General features: G+C 43.7%; 1 protein-coding gene across 1 annotated transcript in view; it reads right to left on the minus strand.

Moving 5' to 3' along the window:
- Window positions 1-22,281, minus strand: part of LOC130285268 (uncharacterized) — a 143,812-nt gene that overhangs the window by 75,365 nt on the left and 46,166 nt on the right. Inside the window, exons 2-9 of the mRNA XM_056536620.1 lie at window positions 21,778-21,838; window positions 15,502-15,572; window positions 15,031-15,111; window positions 11,270-11,375; window positions 9,470-9,548; window positions 4,847-5,522; window positions 3,576-4,221; window positions 1,709-3,262 (exon numbers count right to left, since the gene is read on the minus strand). Of these exons, the coding sequence (XP_056392595.1) occupies window positions 1,709-3,262; window positions 3,576-4,221; window positions 4,847-5,522; window positions 9,470-9,548; window positions 11,270-11,375; window positions 15,031-15,111; window positions 15,502-15,572; window positions 21,778-21,838 (3,274 nt within the window). The remainder of the gene's footprint in view (window positions 1-1,708; window positions 3,263-3,575; window positions 4,222-4,846; window positions 5,523-9,469; window positions 9,549-11,269; window positions 11,376-15,030; window positions 15,112-15,501; window positions 15,573-21,777; window positions 21,839-22,281) is intronic.

Raw genomic sequence — 22,281 nt, forward strand, 5'->3', positions numbered from 1 at the left:
AATAAAGTCTCCTCAAAATTATAGAAGTAGTCCCATCTTTAACTCCTTAAGGACTCAGCCCATTTGGACCTTAAGGACTCAATTTTATTTTAGCGTTTTTGTTTTTTCCTCCTCCCCTTCAAAAAATCATAACTCTTTTATATTTTCATCCACAGACTAGTATGAGGGCTTGTTTTTTGCGCGACCAGTTGTCCGTTGTAATGCCATCACTCACTTTATCATAAAATGTATGGCGCAACCCAAAAAATACTATTTGTGTGGGGAAATTAAAAAGAAAACCGCAATTTTGCAAATTTTGGAAGGTTTTGTTTTCACGCTGTACAATTTATGGTAGAAATGACATGTGTTCTTTATTCTCTGGGTCAATACGATTAAAATGATACCCATGATTATACACTTTTCTATTACTGTTGCGCTAAAAAAAAATCGCAAACTTTTAAACCAAATTAGTACGTTTAAAATCCCCCTATTTTGAAGACCTATAACTTTTTCATTTTTCAGTATAAGCGGTGGTATGAGGGCTCATTTTTTGCGCCGTGATCTGTACTTTTTATAAATACCATATTTGCTTATAAAAAACGTTTATTACATTTTTTATAAATTTTTTGGGGAATAAAATGTTATAAAAAAGCAGCTATTTTGGACTTTTTTTTTTACGTTCACGCCGTTCATTTACATTTTATTTTAATAGTTCGGATATTTACACATGCGGCGATACCAAATATGTATATAAAATATTTTTTTTTACACTTTTTGGGGGTAAAATAGGGAAAATGGGACAATTAACGTTTTTATTGGGGGAGGGGGTTTTTCACATTTTTTTTACTTAATGTTTGGTGAGGGGACCTCCGTCTGCCGTGCAGGATGATCGGATGGCCGCGGCAGCGCTGCGGGCGATCCGATCATCCTGTTAAGTGACCGCGATGCTGCAGATGCCGTGATCGGTATTGATCACGGCATCTGAGGGGTTAATGGCGGACATCTGCGGGATCGCGGGTGTCCGCCATTACCGGCGGGTCCCTGGCTGCGATGCACAGCCGGGACCTGCCGCGCATGATGCCGGCATCGCTCCGATGCCCACGGTTATGCTCAGGACGTAAATGTACATCCTGGTGCGTTAAGTACCACGACACCAGGACGTATATTTACGTCCTGTGTCGTTAAGGGGTTAATATTCATAGGGGATAACAAGCTGATTGGCGGGGTCCTGGTGCTGGGACCTCCTCCCCACTCCTGACGATGGAGGAAAATTACCTCACGAATGAATGGAGCATAGTGTGCATGTGCAGCCAGAACTTGACCATAGGATCTAGAGGGTTAAAGATATGGGCTCTGAGATATCTCCAAACCCGGCTGCATGGATGACAGATGTCAATTGCAGTTAGCAGTCAGCACCTGCCATGTATAGAACAGGCTAAGCTGCTGAACCTGCTTCATAATCCCTGACTGAACGTTTGACATACCTGTATAATAATTGCCGGGAAGGGGTTGAAGGTTGTAAAGAAAAACGGTCTCCTTTCTTCCAAAAACAGTACAACACTTCAATGCAGATAAGTACCATTTACTTCAATAGAGGTGAACTGTATTTCAACTGACACAACCCATGGACAAATGGGAATCATTATTGTTTTACACTTGACACTTGATTTCTACGTTATATCCTGTCTTAGTGAACTGTAAACACATTTTTTGACTTGTCCCTACTAACCTTTCAGGGCTTCATCTATATATGTCTGATGATAGGAAATTCGAGCATAGTCATCAAAATCGGTTTTCCTGTCCATCGCAACTCCATTCTCAGTGATATATATGGGGACATCTTCGTACTCTTCTTTTACCCAGTTAAGAAGCCTCCTGAGGCCCCAGGCTACTGCTTTGAAATTTTCAGCAGCAGTGTCTGGCCAGCTACTATCAAACTCTTCTGTAATGTCTATATCATTTTGGAAAGATGGGGGAAAGAGGACTGTAGTTTGATGTTGAACTATTTTTGTGGTGTAAATGTTTATGAAGAAAACATCGGCTGTTCCTTGGATGTAAGCCTTTTCCTCATCAGTAAAAGCTGGAAGTCTGGAAGATTGTAAACCCTGAAGGTCACTTTTGTTGGCCACCTGCCATTTCATTGCCTCTGGGTAGTCACCATTTTTAAAGATGGGGTGTGCAAACCATCCTAAGGTGAATTGCAGGTATCGATCAGCAGCTTCTATGTCCCTTGGCTCTCTGTAGTCTTTGGGTTCCACCCAGTTAGTGTTGAGGCTCAGAGAAATGTAACCTCCTTGACTTTTTCGATACTGCTCATCATAGGTATGATAGACTTTGGCATGGACTTTGATAAGATTGTGAGCTACTCTGTATGGAGCATTACCAGGGTCGTTTTTCACTTGAGGTGGAAAGAGACCATTACCATAACCAGAAGCAACAATTGTGTGAGGTTGGTGAAAAGTCATCCAGAACTTAACCCTATCTCCAAATGTACGAAAACAATAGTCTGCATAGCTGTGAAAGGCCTCAAGGACAGTATCATTCTCCCAGCCACCAATGTCCTGAAGAGCCTGAGGGAGGTCAAAGTGGTAAAGAGTCACCATTGGTGAGATGTTGTTTGCCAGTAGGCCATCAATAAGCCTGTTATAATAGTCAACGCCCTTACTATTGACTGTGCCTTGTCCAGTTGGGAAGATTCTAGACCATGAGATGGAGAACCGGTAACTGTTCACACCTAGACTCCTCAGCATGTACAAGTCAGCATCCAGCTGGTGGTAACTATCACAGGCAATGTCTGCATTGCCATTCTCAAAAATATTTCCTGGAATATGTGAAAAAGTGTCCCATATACTCGGTCCTTTTCCATCTTCATTCCATCCTCCTTCAATCTGATATGCAGAGGTTGAGACTCCCCACGTAAAATCACTCGGAACTGTAGAATAATGGTACATGTCCCTTTCAAAAGCTGTTTGTCCTGAGAACTTATTCCATACAACCTTGGCCTTTGAGGGGACTTCTGATGCTGGCAGAGCTGGTAACTTTTTCTGATGTGTCCATTTTGCGAGAGGAATTTTTTTTACCAATTTTGTCCTTGGAAAGCCATTATTTTCAGCAATGTTGGAAATGAAATAGGCGGATTGTTTGGGGGTTCTTGGTCTGTTTCCATTCTCAAAATCAACGTGATGTAAACCAAACCTTTGACTGTATCCTTGGGTTCCCTCAAAGCCATCCAGGAGAGAACGGACTACAAAGGCACTTACAGTCACATTATCAGTCTTTACAGCTGAAACACAATAAGGGTATACAGGGTCAGAACAGCAAACGACACAAAAAACTCACATAAATTGAAGATACTGTAAATGTATTTGTTTCTTAAATTTCAGAGTCCTCTGTAAGTCTCATTGTATACCACAAGACTACCATCAGGCAGCCTGAGGGTAATCTTTTATATTACAATTGTAAATATCTGTCCATACACTGATCTAAATAGGACTTATGATCTCTATTAGTTTCAGTCTTATCTATGTGACCTTCTGCCTTCTTTTATCTTCCAACTATGGCTGTGTATTATGATCTTTAAAACACAGTGGATTTACCTTTCAGGGCTTCATCGATATAAGCTTTCAAGTACTCCACCCGATCTGTGTCATTGTACACTTCGCCTGTGTATGGTGTTGGCATACCATTTCCGGTTATGTATATGGGTAGTCCTCCTTTTATATATTCTTCTTTGACAAAGTTCAGAAGCCTCCTGAGACCCCATGGAACCACGTAGAGCCATGGAGAGGAGGTGGTTGGCCATGAAGGATCCACATGTGGCGCAAATCCTCCAACATTATCATAATCTGCCACACAGCTGCCGCTCTGGGAACCATTGACCAATCGGGAAGTATAGTGGGAGATACCGAGGAAGTCTGCAGTGCCATTGATGTAGGCCTTCTCCTCCTCAGTAAATGTGGGCAGCTGAGCCAATTGAGGGGAACATAGGGAATTTATATTTATGACTTGCGTCTTCAGAACTTCTGGGTAGTCCCCATTGACAAGAATTGGATGGGCAAACCACCCAAGCATGAACTGTAAATATCGCTCAGCAGCGCTCACGTCATCTGGATTATTAGGGTCTTTTGGTTCTGCCCAGTCTGAATTCAGAGAAATTCCCACCTGACCTTGCTGCTGGGCCCGGTACTTATCATTGTAAACATGCCAGGCCTTAGCATGAGCTTTCACAATGTTGTGTGTCACCTAAGAGATACAATGTAGAAGTCACAGTTAGAGAAATACCTATCCATTCCCTTTTCGGTTGTATTGGTAATACAGCCTATCTTGATGTCATAACAGTTTCTACAAATCTATACATTCGTTGGGAATCTACAATATAATATTCTGCACTGACATAGTTACCTACAGAGATATCAGTCTATGAAGCCTGTCTTGTGCAATGAGATGGGGAGTGCAGCAAGCCTGGACCACCCCTTTAATTTATTTAAAGGTAAACTTATTTTTTTAATAATAATTGATACTGAACCCTATTTGTATTTTCTCATCTGTTATTCTCAGATTGAACAATTCTATGTATAGTAATTTAATTATATTTTCTGCACATGATAATTGGGGAAGCCATCTTGCCTGGGCAGCATTTAGCCATTTGTTCTAGAGCAACCACATAAGCGCCTGTAGTCTGCAGGTGACTTACTGACTTCTATGGGAGAGTGTTAAGGGCATGCTTTATGACCTGTGTAAAAGTCAAGGTGGAGAGAGGGAATTTTGCAAGATTTAGATTTTTTTAGGTGAAAAAAGTGTAAATAAATAAAAAAAATTGTATTGTATAACATTATTGAGTTATGTACATTTAATATTCTGATTTTACCTTGAAGGAGGCATTTCCTGGATCCTTGATTCCAGGTGGATGTTGTCCGGTGCCATAACCAGCATAACTAACCACCCAAGGTTCATGGAAGGTTATCCAGTGTTTAACTCTATCTCCAAAATTACTGAAGCAGAAATCTGCATATTCCATAAATGCCTGGGTGGTGGATTCGCTCTGCCAGCCCCCGGACTCCTGTAAAGCTTGGGGCAGGTCCCAGTGATACAACGTCACCATTGGTTTGATATTTTCTCTGATTAACCTGTCTATTAATCTGTTGTAATATTTCACGCCTGCCGCATTCACTTTGGATGACAGTCCTGTTGGGAAAATTCTGGACCAGGAGATGGAGAAGTGATAGACCTTAGACTGTAGGCCTTTCAGAAGATACACGTCATAGTCAATCTTGTGGTAACTGTCACAGGCCACATTGACGGTTGCATTGTTATCGGCTTGATTATTTTGTCCAAAAACATCCCATATAGAGTGTCCTTTATCCCCCTCGGCCCATCCTCCTTCTATTTTGAAGGCTGAAGAGGAAGATCCCATAAGGAAATCATTGGGGAAAGTGTCGTGCAAGAAGGCGTCTCTCTCTGCTGGTGTCTGGCCAGAAAATCTCTGCCACACTGTAGTAAATGCCGAGCGGGATGATGAAGACATGTCCGGAGGATTTTCAGATCTATGATATAAGATACAGGCCGTCAGGTAGTATGCAATTAGTACCGAGATCTTTGTTTACTTGAGTATATATCTGCTTAAGAAATTTGCTTTGACCATTACTTGTTTCTTACATCATTTATAGTTTCCTGGTTCTTGAATCTTATCTTGGTGCGGGGTTTGCCATGAATACATCCAACCTTCAGTACCTCTACCTTTAAGCATAATGGGGGAGATTTATCAAAATCTGTGAAGAGGCACCCTCTGGACGTGGCCCAGAATGGTCCCGCCTCCGGCTTCAAAATAGGGGCTTGTACAATAGAGAAAGTGTCCAGCAGTCGGGTGTAAAATCTTCAATGCCAAAGCTTTATTAGAAACAGCAATTCTCCAACATGTAAACGACACAGACACAGATCTCTAACGCGTTTCACACTTGCTGCGCTTAATCATAGAGTGATTAAGTTCAGCAAGCGTGAAACACGTTAGTGATCTGTGTCCATGTCGTTTACATGTTGGAGAATTGCTGTTTCTAATAAAGTCTTGGCATTGAAGATTTTACACCCGGACAATTCTACACTCGGAAGTTCTACTTGTCCGCATGTATATAATAAGGTATGTTTTTATTTTTTTACTATGCACATCTTGAGAAAGAGCTCAGTCCGAGCTTGAAACGCATCAACCAGTGTACACTACTGTATGTATGAAAATACAATATATTAGCGAAAAGAAGGTGGCGCTCTAATCCCAAAGTATAGGAAATGAGGTGTGTGTTACTCACCTGGTGTGAGTGGGGGTCACACTATATGTGTATTCCCCACAAACACCCTGGGTCCTCTTCAAACGTAAAGTTTATCCCTTTCAGGAGTGCGCAAGGTTTTTTTTTTTCTACATTTGTTTTTACTACTGTATGTATGGGACTTTAAAACAATGAATACAATGTTTTTATTGGGAGAAGCACCAAGTCTGGAGGAATTTTTTTCTTATCCTATAGTGCTCTAATAAAGCCTTGGCATTGAAGATTTTACACCCGACTGCCGGACATTTTCTCTATTGTACAAGGTGCTATGGTCAATTGGGCAACTTTGCCTCCACAGGTTTTGATGTTAGCCTAGGTGGCTAACATCAGGAGATTTAATGTAAGTGGCGGAAAATATGCTCCACACCCAAACATGGCCAACTTACCACTTGGTTTCCATCCGTATGCAGTCTCCTATGCCTGAAAATCACAATTTGGGACCCCTACTTATTCTCTGGATATGACAAAGGCATCTAAAGTGTAAAAACCCTTTAACCAGTATAAGCAAGCAGCTGAAAAAATGGTAGATGGGAGTATGTATTACAGGCTTCTTGCCTCGGGGACATAAGACTGGAGTTTGGGTCCGGGTTTTGGGAGTGACTGAAGGTTTTAGACTTAAAGTAACTTCCATACTCCAGTTCTAGTGTGTGTTATGAGTCCTGAACCTGATCTCATAGGTGTGTGAGCAGAGAACAGTAGGAAGGAGCTGCTCTGAATCAAGACCAGTCTGTCCCTTGTATCTTGGATACTGATACACTGCACCAAAAAGATTGACTTTTGGATTGAACCTGACAATTTTTGGGCGAGAAGCCCCGAAGTTTATGTTTATGTAAAGAAGCTGATTTTCTTACTACTGTATGCTGCAAGTGGAACTTATTACTGTTTGTGAATTATTACAATAAACCCAGGACTACAGAATTGTGACACCTGCCTGTTTGGGTCTGTTTGCTTGCTGACATGAAATTCAAGAAAAAAGACTGAAATGCCACAATGGATGCACACCCAATAGTCAATGTAATGCAAAAAATACAAAATGTATTTATTAACACCATGTATGAATATCAAACAAAGACACAATAAAAACATTAAAAAGCTACATACAACAGTGGGATCTGTGAAGATCACCACTGGACATGGGTGAAGCATACAGGGCCCCCCTAAACTAACCATACCAAGGGGCCTGACAATGAAAAATACAATGCATATACAAATATCAAACACACAACTTAGTGCAATAGCAGCATGATTAAATACAATAGCAGCATAAATGACAACAGGTAAAGTGCATAATGTACAATGCCAAAAACTGCAAAAAAGCAATGTGTGTAAGAATAAATAGAACATGAAAATGATGTACTGTAAAAAAAATGTCACCACAATGTGCAGGCCACAGACGGAGGAAAAGGGGGGACGGTAACCCAATCAACCCATGTCCACAGGACCAACCCCACGCGTTCCGTCACTGAATGTGACTTCCTCAGGGGTGTTTGCTTGCTGACTTTTTGATGGGTCCCGTTCTACACTAGACAGGGGTTATCCAGGAAAAAAAATATTTTTTATATATCAACTGGCTCCAGAAAGTTAAACATATTTGTAAATTACTTCTATTAAAAAATCTTAATCCTTTCAGTACTTATGAGCTGCTGAAGTTGAGTTGAAGTTGAGTTGTTCTTTTCTGTCTAAGTGCTCTCTGATGACACCTGTCTCAGGAACCGCCCAGTTTAGAAGCAAATCCCCATAGCAAACCTCTTCTACTCTGCAGTTCCCGAGACAAGCAGAGATGTCAGTAGAGAGCACTGTTGCCAGACAGAAAACAACAACTCAACTTCAGCAGCTGATAATTATTGAAAAGATTAAGATTTTTTTAATAGAAGTAATTTACAAATCTGTTTAACTTTCTGGAGCCAGTTGATATAAAAAAAAAGTTTTTTTCCTGGAATACCCCTTTAAGACATGTCAGGTCTTAGTATTGGTGGTGGCCTGTGAGCTTAGGTGCCATTAACATCTTTGCCTTGTGCTTAACTAGATGCAACTGAATGTACTTTGTACTAGGCTACTGAGTACTCCCAGCGTGAAGCCATTAGGCTAGGGTAAAACTGAGGAGGCTACGGAGGGAAATATTGCCCATAGACGGCAATGGCGCTGATTCTGCCTAAAGAATGAGCAACACCATTCTTTTGGTGTGGAATATCCAACACTGAAATTCCATTGTGTGCAATGTGCAGTGGAATCCCATTCTAAGCAGAATTCCGGTGTGTGAACCTAACCTAAAAGATGCCATGATAAGTATAGGCTGGATAAGTGAGCAGGCTTAAAGGGGTTAAAAATAATAGATACCAGAGGACAGAACAGATCAGGTAGGTATTAGGGGCTGGGTTCCCTCTCTTTTTTGCTGTACTTCTGGTTAAAGGGGTACTCAGGAAGAAAACTTTTTTTTTTTTTTTTTAAATCAACTGGTGCCAGAAAGTTAAACAGATTTATAAATTACTTCTATTAAAAAATCTTAATCCTTCCAGTACTAATTAGCTGCTGAATACTACAGAGGAATTTCTTTTCTTTTTGGAACACAGTGCTCTCTGCTGACATCATGAACACAGTGCTCTCTGCTGACATCTCTGTCCATTTTAGGAACTGTTCTTAAAATGGACAGAGATGTCAGCAGAGAGCACTGTGGTCGTGATGTCAGCAGAGAGCTCTGTGTTCCAAATAGAAAAGAATTTCCTCTGTAGTATCCAGAAGCTAATAAGTACTGGAAGGAATACGATTTTTTAATAGAAGTAATTTACAAATCTGTTTAACTTTCTGGCACCAGTTGATTTAAAAAATAAATGTTTTCCACCGGAGTACCCCTTTAAGTTGTGATTTGTAAAGTGAGATTGCAGTATCACACCTGTTCACTGATGACACTTATTGAGCATACCTCAGGCTTATTAGCAAAATAGGGGGGGGGGGGGGGTATAGGCCATCTAATTAGTGGGGGGACCTTGACCATGAGGCAAATTCATGGTTTTATGGCTCTGGGTAGTCATAAAGGATGATGCCATGTTGTATTGTGTGTTTATTGTTTGTTAGGTCTTAATGGGGTTTACCATGCATGCCCCTTCTGGCTTGTGGAGAAGAAGAAGAAGAAGAAAAAACTCTTTCTAGTAGACTTTACCATAGTAATGGCTCACCTTCCTCTCCTGGCAACTGATGTAGATAATAAATAACTCACGTCATATCCCATGAGCTTGGAAAAGGAAGCGCCAATTCCTGTAATGATACAACACAACAGTTTAGCAAATTGTAGTTTTATTGTTTTCATTTGGATTTTGGTTAATTTTAGGTTCTTTTCTCCTTATATTTACATAGCTGCTCTCAAAGTCCTGGTGGTTGTCATTGGAAACAGACAGCAGTTTAGGTCATATGACCTACCGTATTTTTCGCCCTATAGGACGCACCGGCGTAAAAGACGCACCCAATTTATAGGTGCAAAATCTAAAAAAATAAAGATTTTGAACCCAATAGTGGTCTTCAACCTGCGGACCTCCAGATGTTGCAAAACTACAACTCCCAGCATGCCCAGACAGCCGTTGGCTGTCCGGGCATGCTGGGAGTTGTAGTTTTGCAACATCTGGAGGTGCGCAGATTGAAGACCACTGCATAGGAGGTAATACTCACGTGTCCCCGCCGCTCCGAACCCGTCACCGCTGCCCTGGATGTCGCTCCATCGTTGTCGCCGTGTCTCCGTCGCTCCGGAACGTCTCTGCTGTCGGCCGGGTATCCTCGCTCTCCGTCGCCGTCATCACGTCGTTACGCACGCCGACGCACGTACGCGACGACGTGATGACGAGGAAGGAGAGCGCCGGCCATACAGGGGATCCCTGAACGGAGAAGACACCGAGGAGGCAGGTAAGGTCCCTCCCGGTGTCCTGTAAGCACTAACCCGGCTATTCAGTCGGGCTGTTCGGGACCGCCGCGGTGAAATCGCGGCGGTCCCGAACAGCCCGACTGAACAGCCGGGTTAGTGTCACTTTCCCTTCAGACGCGGCGGTCAGCTTTGATCGCCGCGTCTGAAGGGTTGATACAGGGCATCACCGCGACCGGTGATGTCCTGTATTAGCCGCGGGTCCTGGCCGTTGATGGCCGCAGGGGCCGCCGCGATAGGGGTGTATTCGCTGTATAAGACGCACCGACTTTTTCCCCCCAGTTTTGGGGAAGAAAAATTGCGTCTTATACGGCGAAAAATACTAACTGCGGAGCTCTAGGTAAGGTTAAGTCAAAATGATATGCCGACGTGTCCTTGCTCAGAGAGGCACTGGCCCCATTCATTTCAATGGCCCGAGTGACTACATTCGGGTCATTTCGTGAGTGTATCCAAAGTTTGGCTCAGACTGAGAAACGCGGCTTGCATCGTCAGTTAGAGACAATGTTCGGGTCATTTTCCTAATGTTCCCGAGTTTTGTCTCAGACTGAAAAAAATTGTATACGTTTGTGAAATGACCCGAATGTAGTCACTAGCTGACTACACTAGGGCCATTGAAATGAATGGGGCCTAAGCCTCTCTGAGCAAGGACATGTACGCATGTAATTTTGCCATATTCCCCAACGTATCCTTGCTGCGGAGGCACAAGACCTAACTGTCATCTGAGCTCCCACAATGCACTGCTCTCTGGTAATAGGAAAGCAGCAGAACCGTAGATTTAGAGTTATGCTTGAATGGAGAACAAAACTTCAATAGAAAATAAATACTAAATCAGTGCTGTCCAAACTGTGGACCTCCAGCTTTTGCAAAACCACAACTCCCAGCATGCCCGGACAGCCGTTGGCTGTCCGGGAATGCTGGGTGTTGTGGTTTTGCAACAGCTGGAGGTCGACAGTTTGGACACCACTGTACTAAATGATAAAGAAAGAACATTTTAAGAATACTACCCAGCCTTATACTGCGACATCCCTCCCTCTGATACTCATTCACGCAATGGCCACTGTCTTACTTGAGTATACATGAGACATCAGAACATATTGATCGTCCTCTGATAGAATCTTGCAGTCGGTCATTGATAAGCTGAAGATGACAGTCTCCACATTCTTCTCATTGTGCTGTGAAACAAGTAGGGAAATACGGGAGTGAGATGTGGTAGGTAGCAAACCGCTGCTTGTGCTAAGTCGTCCGAGCCTGGTGGCCTGCCAAATGGGTTTCGATTGGCAAGCTGCATCGGCGTTGCAGACAGAGACTAATAGAGTTAGTGATTTGTGAGCACAAATGGAAACGGATTCGGCGCACCCTGTGAAAGGGCGCAGGCGAGATTTGGAATCCGTAAGGCCACAAGATATCAGTGCTGTTGACATGAACCTGACTTGGCCCAAAATAAAGGCGACAGCCAGATACCAGCAGCAGTGCAAGTCTTTAAAGGTGGCCTTATATTCTTTTAAGTCTGTTTCCCAAACCTGAGATCAGGCTTGTGTCTGGGTGTAAGGAAACTGGTTATAGCTAGTTTTTACCAATGTGTTTGGTGCCAGTGAGCTATGATGCTCCTATTTCGGGACAGTAGAGCCACGGTTGGGTCTTGCACCCATAACACTGATGCAAAAATGCAGTTGTTTTACACTCATGTGACACGGCCCTTATAGGGATATTCCGATATCAGAAAATTTTATTTAGATAAGAATATTACCCCTGAACATAAAACTTATTAATATAGTGTTATCACAAATTGTACTGGCTTTAGCATGTTTTTGCTTAAAATACCCCTGAAAGGAAGTTGTGTAGTCTTCTCATTGTCAGGGTGGTGTTGTCTCTGCAGCTCCCTGACTCCTCCCTCTCTCCTGACAGGAAGTGGTGCAGTCCTCCCATTTTCAGTGTGGTGTTGATTCCAGCTCGCTGACTCCTCCCTCTCTTCTGATAGGAAGTTGTGTAGTCCCCCTCATTGTCAGTGTGGTGTTGTCTTCAGCTTCTTGGCTCCTCCCTCTATCCTAACAAGAAGTTGTACTGTCCTCTTATTGTCAGTGTGGTGTTGTCTCCAGCTCCCCAACTCCTCCCTCTCTCCTGAAAGTTGTGTAGTCCTCTCATTGGTGGTGTGGTGTTGTCTTCAGCTCCCTGGTTCCTCCTTCTCTCCTGACAAGAAGTTGTGTAGTCCTCTCATTAGCAGTGTGGTGTTCTCTCAGCAGTTTCCCGGCTCCTCCCTCTCTCCCAAGTTGATGCATCATTTTCTGGTATCTCAGGAGGCGTGGCTGGATTTTGTCTTTTTCTGAAGCCCCACCCCCTCAGTGATGTCACTACCTTTGATGAACCCCTATAGCTTCATCCCCATCTCCCTTTCATACACATATATATCTCTATTGGGACAGTTAGGGAGAATGAGGTGTGATTGCAGCACGCTGCAGCATTTTTATTTTTTACCTGATGTCAGAGTAACATTTTAAGGAAGATTTACCTGCTTTTCTGAAATACCAGGAGTGCGTGCATCATTATTTTAAGAGACTCCCTGACACCAAGTGGAGTAGGCATGTTTGCTTATTGCTTATACATACATTAAAGGATCTCCTGTACGGGGCCCCGGCAGCCCGCAGGAAGGGGGCTTGTTGACCACCGCACAATGCAGCGTCTGACACGCCTCCTCAATACAACTCTATGGTAGAGCCGGAGCGCTGCCTTCGGCTATCTCCGGCTCTGCCAAAGTGCTGTATTGAGGGAGTGTGTCGGCTGCCGCTTTGTGCGGTGGTCAACATGCCCCCTTCCCGTGGGCTGCCGGGGCCCCGTACAGGAGATTGCGGGGGGCCCCAGCGGTCGGACCCCCCCCCCCCCCCCCCTGTGATCTAAACTAATCTCCTATTCTTAGGATAGGGTATAAGTTTTTAAGGTCTGGATATCTCCTTTAACATTATCATATCACTGCCTGAATGAACTATGGTCAAAGATAAAAAGTATACAGATGTGGCAGGGCTGTAATTGATCATTTGTGACTAGGAATGTGAACTTCAGTCAACAAACATAAAAGGATTAGAATTCTGAGAAATGTATTGCTGCAATTTAAAGGATCCCCAATCCCTAATGTGAACAAAAAAATAGGAAATAAAAAATTGGCACTGCCTTTGGAGAGGGTGGGCTGACTGAAGTGCGGAGAGGGTGGGGGCAGGAAGGTGTCTAATAAAGTCTGAGAAACACTATAATTCAACATTATAATATAACTTACTAGATGAGTACATGGAATTGCATGGTCTGCATGCCACCCAGCTTTCCCAGTCTCCTGAAGCCCCAGCAGGGATAGGCTGTTCGTCCTCCCTGCACTCCTCACTGCAGCGGTGCTGCCATGCCCTCTCCCTGCCCCTGTCACTCTTCTGTCAGCCCACAATAAATCTTCTCTCCAACACCAGCCTTGTCCCCTCTCCCAGCCCCTTCACTGACTATTCTCTTCACCTGCCTGTCAGACAGTTAAATCATACTTTACCACATCCTGGTCTAACAGCAGGATGTTTAAGACTCCTGGGCAGCCCAAAACAAACTTGATGTATCAAAAGTCCCATAGTCTTGCATCCTCTGTTACTCTCAGGCTGCAGAGACATCCCTAAACTATACTGTATTTATATTTGAGATATAAGTAACGTGTACAAAGCTTAATCAAAGTATCTCCAGCCATTTGAAAGTTAAGCTGGAACATAGTTACATACATATAGACACACATTTAAATTAAAGGGGTATTTCGGGAATTTTTTTCATTTGACTATGCTACAGGGGCTGTAAAGTTAGTGTAGATCATAATATAGTGTCTGTACCTGTGTGAGACGGTTTTCTCACAATTCTTTTGTGATTTTCACCCCACTTTATTTTTACTAGCATACAAAATGACTGTTGTCTCGGATTTTTCCCAGCTTGCAATGCGGCCGAGACCAGACTCACTAGTCAGCTGATGACAGGGAGCCTGTCTGCTTCAATGGGTGGAGGGATCAATCTGCAACTAATGCAACAACTGGAGGCACCCTGATTGAAAACCACAGGTCTGAAGCTCATTTATGTTTCAATGGGTGGGGTCGCTGATGTGTGGGAAGGAGGAAAATAGAATTGTGGGATTTGTAGTAAAAAAAAATAAGAACAGTCAAACAGGAAATACAAGTTCACAAAAAGCTAACCACAGTGTTATGGTAATCTCATGACTTAGCAATTTAGCCCCAAGACAAGCGCAGATCCTTCCTAAGCATGTCCATTACTGTCTGCCAGGTACGTACTAAAATCACCTTATGGTGAATAACCCCTTTAAGTGTGTATAAATATATATATAGACTAAACTTAAATGTGTGTACTTGTGTATGTAACTATGTTCCAGCTTGACTTTCAAATGTCTGGAGATACTTTGATTAAACTTTGTACACATGTTACTTATATCTCAAATATAAATAGTCATGTACAATTTTTACAGAGCAGTCAGGTGATGGGCCCCATTCCTGCCTCAGTTAGGGGGCTTTAAATGGCTGGGATGAGAGTTATCTTCGACCATGGGACACAGGTGGCACTCACCACATAGGGAGCAGGCTCAGCTGCTGAGCCTGCTCCACATGTCTCCATCATACATCTGCTGTACATGTACAACAGAAGGTGCCACAGGGTTCACAATTGATTGGGCGTCTTTGTCTTCAGCAACCAATTACAGCACAGCTTTCATGTCTTCAGAGCAGTTACGGAAATGAAAGCTGAGCTCTGATTGGTTGCTATATACACGTATTAGTAAATGAGATCCATTACTTTTGATTACCCTCTGACCTTATCTGTGATCCAGTTCTGCAGCTCCTGGGGATTCTGACAGTCATGATGTATATTAAGTGCAATGAAGTCGACAGATTTCTGAAAGAAAAGTAGAATGTAATGAATAACATCTGAATGTTTATAGGGGTGACAATCTGAATGTTTATAGGGGTGCAGCTAGAGGGGGTGCAAAAATAGTAGTCGCAACCAGGTCCTGGTGCCTGTGGGGCACAGATTTAGCATTTTTACCCATGAACTTTAAAGCTTCCCAGATGGATATTTATAGCTGGAAATATTGTACATGTTGGATAGATGCAGGTCCAACCTCTGGGACTAACACCTATCTCGAGATCAAGAGCCCTTCCGGTTGCTTGTGGCTGCCAAAGGTAGATGGGAAGCCCCAAAAAAAGATGGGGGTGGGGGGGGGCAGTGGGGGAGTTAATGGAAGCTGCTTAAACAGTGTGGATAAGAATCTATAAACATATTTACCAGGAAACTCCCTCGAAGTGAAAAAAAGGAGTCCAGGAGGGAAGGGGCCAGAGCAATGGATATCCGTCCACCTAAGAATACAAAACCATGGAATGTAGACTGATGCTGGAATTTATCATTAAAATTGTTATTATTATCATCATTATTATCTTAATTATCTCTATTTTATTTTTATGATCTTCAGCCACCACAGCTGCAAGAGCAGATTACAACACTGAAAGAGTTAACTCATATTTGCCAGATCTCTTGGAATGTCCGGGATACTCTCTGAAAAAGGAAAATCCAGCACAATTTTTGGGCACTGCTTCTATAAATCATACTCACCAGTCCCTGTTCCTGCAATTCTCTCCACTCCAAGGTGCCTCCACAGACAACTCTGCCTGTCTGTGACTCAGAGTGAAGAGGACGGGGGAGTGAGAAGAGGTGAGTGTCTGAATGTCTGGTCTGACATATGTATACAGGGTCTGGCCAAGGGTCTCAAATCTGTATACAGAGAGGGTATGGTCTCAAGTGTATAAACAGGAATGTCTGGTCTGTAGTCTGTATGCAGGAGGTTCTGGTCTGGGGTCTGTATTCACTGAGGGTCTCGTGTCTGTATACATGGAGATTTCTTGTCTGGGGTCCATACGCGAGAGATCAGATTCGATGTCTGTATACATTTAGGGTCTTTTCTGGGCTCTGTATACATTGAAGGTCTGTACACAAAGATTATGTCTGGTGTCTGTATACATAAAGGTTCTTGGGTCTGTATACATTTATGGTGTGATCTGAATTCTGTATACACAGAGGATCTGTGGTCTGTAAACCCTCCCTATATGTGCCCTGCTGTAACCCCCTCTTATATGTGCCCTGCTGTAACCCCCCCTTAAATGTGTCCTGCTGTAAACCCCCCTATATGTGCCCTGCTGTAAACCCCCCTATATGTGCCCTGCTGTAAACCCCCCCTTATATGTGCCCTGCTGTAACCCCCCTATATGTGCCCTGCTGTAAACCCCTTTAAATATGTACCCTGCTGTAACCCCCCCCCTATATGTGCCCTGCTGTAAACCTTACATATGTGCCTTGCTTGCTGTAAACCCCTGTATATTTACCCTGCTGTAAACCCCCCCTATATGTGCCCTGCTGTAAACCCCCCCCCTTATATGTGTCCTGCTGTAATTCCCCCCCCTATATGTGCCCTGCTGTAAACCCCCATATATGTGCCCTGCTGTAAACCCCCCTTATATGTGCCCTGCTGTAACCCCCTCTATATGTGCCCTGCTGTAAACCCCTTTAAATATGTACCCTGCTGTAAACCCCCCCCTATATGTGCCCTGCTGTAAACCCCCCTATATGTGCCCTGCTGTAAACCCCCCCTTATATGTGCCCTGCTGTAACGCCCCTATATGTGCCCTGCTGTAAACCCCTTTAAATATGTACCCTGCTGTAAATCCCCCCTATATGTGCCCTGCTGTAAACCTTACATATGTGCCTTGCTTGCTGTAAACTCCTGTATATTTACCCTGCTGTAAACCTCCCATATATGCCCTGCTATAAATCGCTGTATATTTACCCTGCTGTAAACCTTACATATGTGCCCTGCTATAAACCGCTGTATATTTACCCTGCTGTAAACCTTACATATGTGCCCTGCTGTAAACCTCCCATCTGTACCCTGATGTAAACCCCTCTATATGTGCCCTGATGTTAACCTCCCATATGTGCCCTGCTGTAAACCCCCCTATATGTGGCCTGCTGTAAACCTACTCTATGTGCCCTGCTGTAAACCCCCCCTATATGTGCCCTGCTGTAAACCCCCCCTATATGTGCCCTGCTGTAAACCCCCCTATATGTGCCCTGATGTTAACCTGCCATATGTGCCCTGCTGTAAACCCTCCTATATGTGCCTGCTGTAAACCCCCCTATATGTGCCCTGCTGTAAACCCCCCCTATATGTGCCCTGCTGTAAACTCCCCTTATATGTGCCCTGCTGTAAACACCCCTTATATGTGCCCTGCAGTAACCCCCCTATATGTGCCCTGCTGTAAACCCCCCCCTATATGTGCCCTGCTGTAAACTCCCCTTATATGTGCCCTGCTGTAAACACCCCTTATATGTGCCCTGCTGTACACCCCCCTTATATGTGCCCTGCTGTAAACCTCCCCCTATATGTGCCCTGCTGTAAACCCCCCTTATATGTGCCCTGCTGTAAACCCCCCCTATATGTGCCCTGCTGTAATCCCCCCATATGTGCCCTGCTGTAAACCCCCCTTATATGTGCCCTTCTGTAAACCCTTCCTATATGTGCCCTGCTGTAAACCCCCCTATATGTGCCCTGCTGTAAACCCCCCTTATATGTGCCCTGCAGTAACCCCCCTATATGTGCCCTGCTGTAACCCCCTATATGTGCCCTGCTGTAAACATCCCCTTATATGTGCCCTGCTGTAAACACCCCCTTATATGTGCCCTGCTGTAAACCCCCCCTATATGTGCCCTGCTGTAAACCCCCCTTATATGTGCCCTGCTGTAACCCCCCCTTATATGTGCCCTGCTGTAAACCCCCCCTATATGTGCCCTGCTGTAAACCCCCCTTATATGTGCCCTGCTGTAACCCCCCTATATGTGCCCTGCTGTAACCCCCCTATATGTGCCCTGCTGTAAACACCCCCTTATATGTGCCCTGCTGTAAACCCTCCCTATATGTGCCCTGCTGTAAACACCCCCTATATGTGCCCTGCTGTAAACCCCCCTTATATGTGCCCTGCTGTAACCTCCCTTATATGTGCCCTGCTGTAAACCCCCCCTATATGTGCCCTGCTGTAACCCCCCCCTATATGTGCCCTGCTGTAACCCCCCTATATGTGCCCTGCTGTAAACACCCCCTTATATGTGCCCTGCTGTAAACACCCCCTTATATGTGCCCTGCTGTAAACACCCCCAATATGTGCCCTGCTGTAAACACCCCCTTATATGTGCCCTGCTGTAAACACCCCCTTATATGTGCCCTGCTGTAAACACCCCCAATATGTGCCCTGCCATAAACCACTCCATTTGTGCCCTGTTGTAACCCCTCCATATAGACCCTGCTGTACCCCTCCATAGGTGCCCTGCTGTACCCCTCCATAGGTGCCCTGCTGTACCCCTCCATATGTGCCCTGCTGTAACCCCCCTTCTAATATGTGCCATGATGCTCCCCCCATATGTACAATATTAAGCACATGCTGATGCTCCCATCCTAGATATGTCCATAGTAATATAGGGGGAGATTTATCAAAACCCGTCCAGAGGAAAAGTTGCTGAGTTGCCCATAGCAACCAATCAGATCGCTGCTTTCATTTTCAACAAGGCCTCTGCAAGGTGAAATAAGTGATCTGATTGACTGTAATATACAGTACATGTTTCCCTCCTATAGGCACCTACAGCAAAAACTAACCTCCTATAGGTACATCTAGGATGATAGAATATTATATTGTACCCTGGCTCGCCACCATCTTTGTCCCGCTTCTCCATTGACATAAAAGAGCAGCAAGACAAGGGGGAGCACAAAAATGCACCTTCACCTTTGTAGACCAAAATCCTTGCACAGGCCCTGGGTGAACGTAATCATTAATTACATTTACAGACAGTAGGGGGGATTTATCAATACTGTGGGGTTTACATTCCTCATGTTGTTTTCTTCCCCACTGTATAAAACCCCATTTATTAATGTGTCTCATGTTGGGCAGAGTTTGGGTGCATCTCAAATTGTGGCTCATTGCACCCATATCTTTCACACATCACATGATGTATCTTTACCTCACAGCGTTACCTCACAACTTTACCTCACAACTTTACCTCACAACTTTACCTCACAGTGTTACCTCACAACTTTACCTCACAACTTTACCTCACAACTTTACCTCACAACTTTACCTCACACCTTTATCTAACAACTTTACCTCACAACTTACACTCTGAGAAAGAGGAAAGATGGAGGCTCACTGTCTCTCCAGCAACAAAGATGTCACCCCATCTCCATCTACAAGCACAGCCACAGCCATAACAACAGAGGCAACCATGGGTGCTGAGCTGAGGAGAATCCTTTCTGCAATGAGGAAGATGAAGGATGTGCCTCTCCAGCTCAGCAAGACTTATAGTTTATTTAGAAGGTATGTTTGTAATGTCTGATTTATATAAGTGTAAGACTATGTTACATCTGTGATACAGGCTCCATTCATGGCTCCCACTTAGGATATGTTCATAATGCGGAATCTCCGCTCAAGGAATTCCGCGCACGGGGATTCAGTCAGGCGGCCGCTGCTGAAGATACTTTGGCGGTAGGACCACGGGGCACTGCACGTCACCATTGACGGCTATGCAGTACTCACGGAATTCCACACAAAGAATGAACATGTTCTCTCTATGAGCGGAACAATTTCAGCGGCGGAATTGTCCGCCGCTGTAATTCTGCAGTGTGAAATGGTCTCGCGGAAGACCCATTCACACAAAAGATAATGTTCACAGCGTGGAATTCTACTTGAGGAATTCCGTGGGAATTCCACAGTGTGAACAAACCCTAAAAGAGGTTATCCAGGATTAGAAAACCAGAGGGGATTTCTTCCAAAAACAGCACCACACGAGTCCTCATGTTGTTTGTGGTATTGCAGCTCATTTCAGTTGGAGCCAATCTGCAATCCCACACAAGTATAGGTGTGGCACTGTTTTTGTAAGAAATGTGCTCTTTTTTTTTCTGTGCCCTATAACCCCTTCCCCCCTCATGTCTTCTGCCTTAAAGCTGTACTCCGGTGGAAAACTTTTTTTTTTTTAATCCACTGATGCCAGAAAGTTAAACAGATTTGTAAATTACCGTACTTCTATTAAAAATAATAATCCTTCCAGTACTTATTGGCGGCTGTATACTACAGAGTAAGTTCTTTTCTTTTCGAAATTTTTTTTTTTGTCACGACCACATGTCAGGAACTGTCAAGAGCAGGAGAAAATCCCCATAGCAAACATATGCTGCTCTGGACAGTTCCTAAAATGGACAGAGGTGTCAGCAGAGAGCACTGTGATCATGACAGAAAAGAAATCCAAAAAGAAAAGAATTTTCTCTGTAGTGTACAGCAGCTAAAAAGTACTGGAAGGATTAGGAATTTTTTTATAGAAGTAATTTACAAATATGTTGAACTTTCTGGCACCAGTTGATTTAAAAAAAAAAAAAAAAAGGTTTTCCACCGGAGTACCCCTATAATGCCCAAACATTTTATTTTTGTCTTTCATTGTCCACCTTCCAAATAATGTTATACAAATTATTTTTATTTTTTTTGAGGGCTTGTTCCTTTGCTTGAAAACTGTTAAATGCCCCCAGTTTGGAATTCATATATATCTTATTGTTTAACTTTTGGTAAGACTCTTTAATGTTGTGAAAATAGAAAAAAAAATTGATTTTTTTCATTTCTTATATGATTTTTTTTTAAATAAGATTTATCAAGACCTGTGCTGGGGGAAAGTTGACCAGCTGTCCATAGCAACAAACCAGATTGCTTCTTTTATTTTTAAAGGGGTACTCCGGCGCTTAGACATCTTATCCCCTACTGTCGATCACGGGGGCGGAGCGTTGTGACGTCAAGGCTCCGCCCCGTGAGACGTCGCGCTCCGCCCCCTCAATGCAAGCCTATGGGAGGGGGCGTGACAGCTGTCATGCCCCCTCCCATAGGCTTGCATTGAGGGGGGCGGAGAGTGACGTCACACAGGGCGGAGCTTTGACGTCACAACGCTCCGGCCCCGTGATCGACAGAAATCAAACCCGGAGCGAACACGCTCCGGGGACTGATTTTAACGGGGTGCGGCGTGCAAGATCACGGGGGTCCCCAGCAGTCCCTTTGGATAGGGGATAAGATGTCTAAGCGCCGGAGTACCCCTTTAAATAAGCTTCTGAAAAACTGAAATAAAAAAAATTAAAAACAATAGGGAACAAAAAATGAGCCTTCACACAGCCTTCATAGGGAAAAATTCTAAAGTTATAGGGATCAGAATACAGCAACTTTAAACATACTAATTTTGTTAAAATGTTTCAGTTTTTTTTAATGCATATTGTCTCACAGAATAAAGAGAACATGTTATTATATATATATATATATATATATATATATATATATATATATAGAGATATATAGAGGTGTGTATGTGTAGGGGGGGGGGTTGTCAATAGTCAAAAAAAAAATATATATATATTTCAAAGCAGTTGCCTCTGCGCTCTACACCAGATGTATATATAACATGTAGTAATACACATCTTCTATACACTCTCACACTCACCTTTAGCAGAATACTTCTGGTGATATAACGTGTACACCCTCTCATGGGCGTCCAGCAGAACCTGCAGGGATTGGGAATCTGTATTATCTACAGGAACATCAAATGTTATCCAGGTGTGGACCAAATCCCCGAATGAAATGAATGCAAATTCAGCATATTCTGCATAGGAATCAACAGGATTGGGGCCAGCTTGGGTGCCACCTGCAGATGGTCTATTGAGGTCGCCGCCATGTAAGATCACGATTGGTCTAACATTGGCTTCATTCAACATCTGGAGTAGAGTCCTATAACACTGCAGATGTCCATCATCCCTGTCCAGGGGGTTCTCGATCCAGTCCAGCCGTACCTTGTAATGGGTGACACCGAACTTCTGTAGGGTTTGGATCTGATCTCTCATGTTAGTAAGAACCTCGTTGTTACACTCAGCCAACTTACGTGACCCCTCTCCATTGTAAGAAACTTCTACGTGACTCCATAATGGTCCACCAATGGCCATGAAGTCAG

Source organism: Hyla sarda, chromosome 8 (genome assembly GCF_029499605.1).
Source record: "Hyla sarda isolate aHylSar1 chromosome 8, aHylSar1.hap1, whole genome shotgun sequence".
Lineage (NCBI taxonomy): Eukaryota > Metazoa > Chordata > Amphibia > Anura > Hylidae > Hyla > Hyla sarda.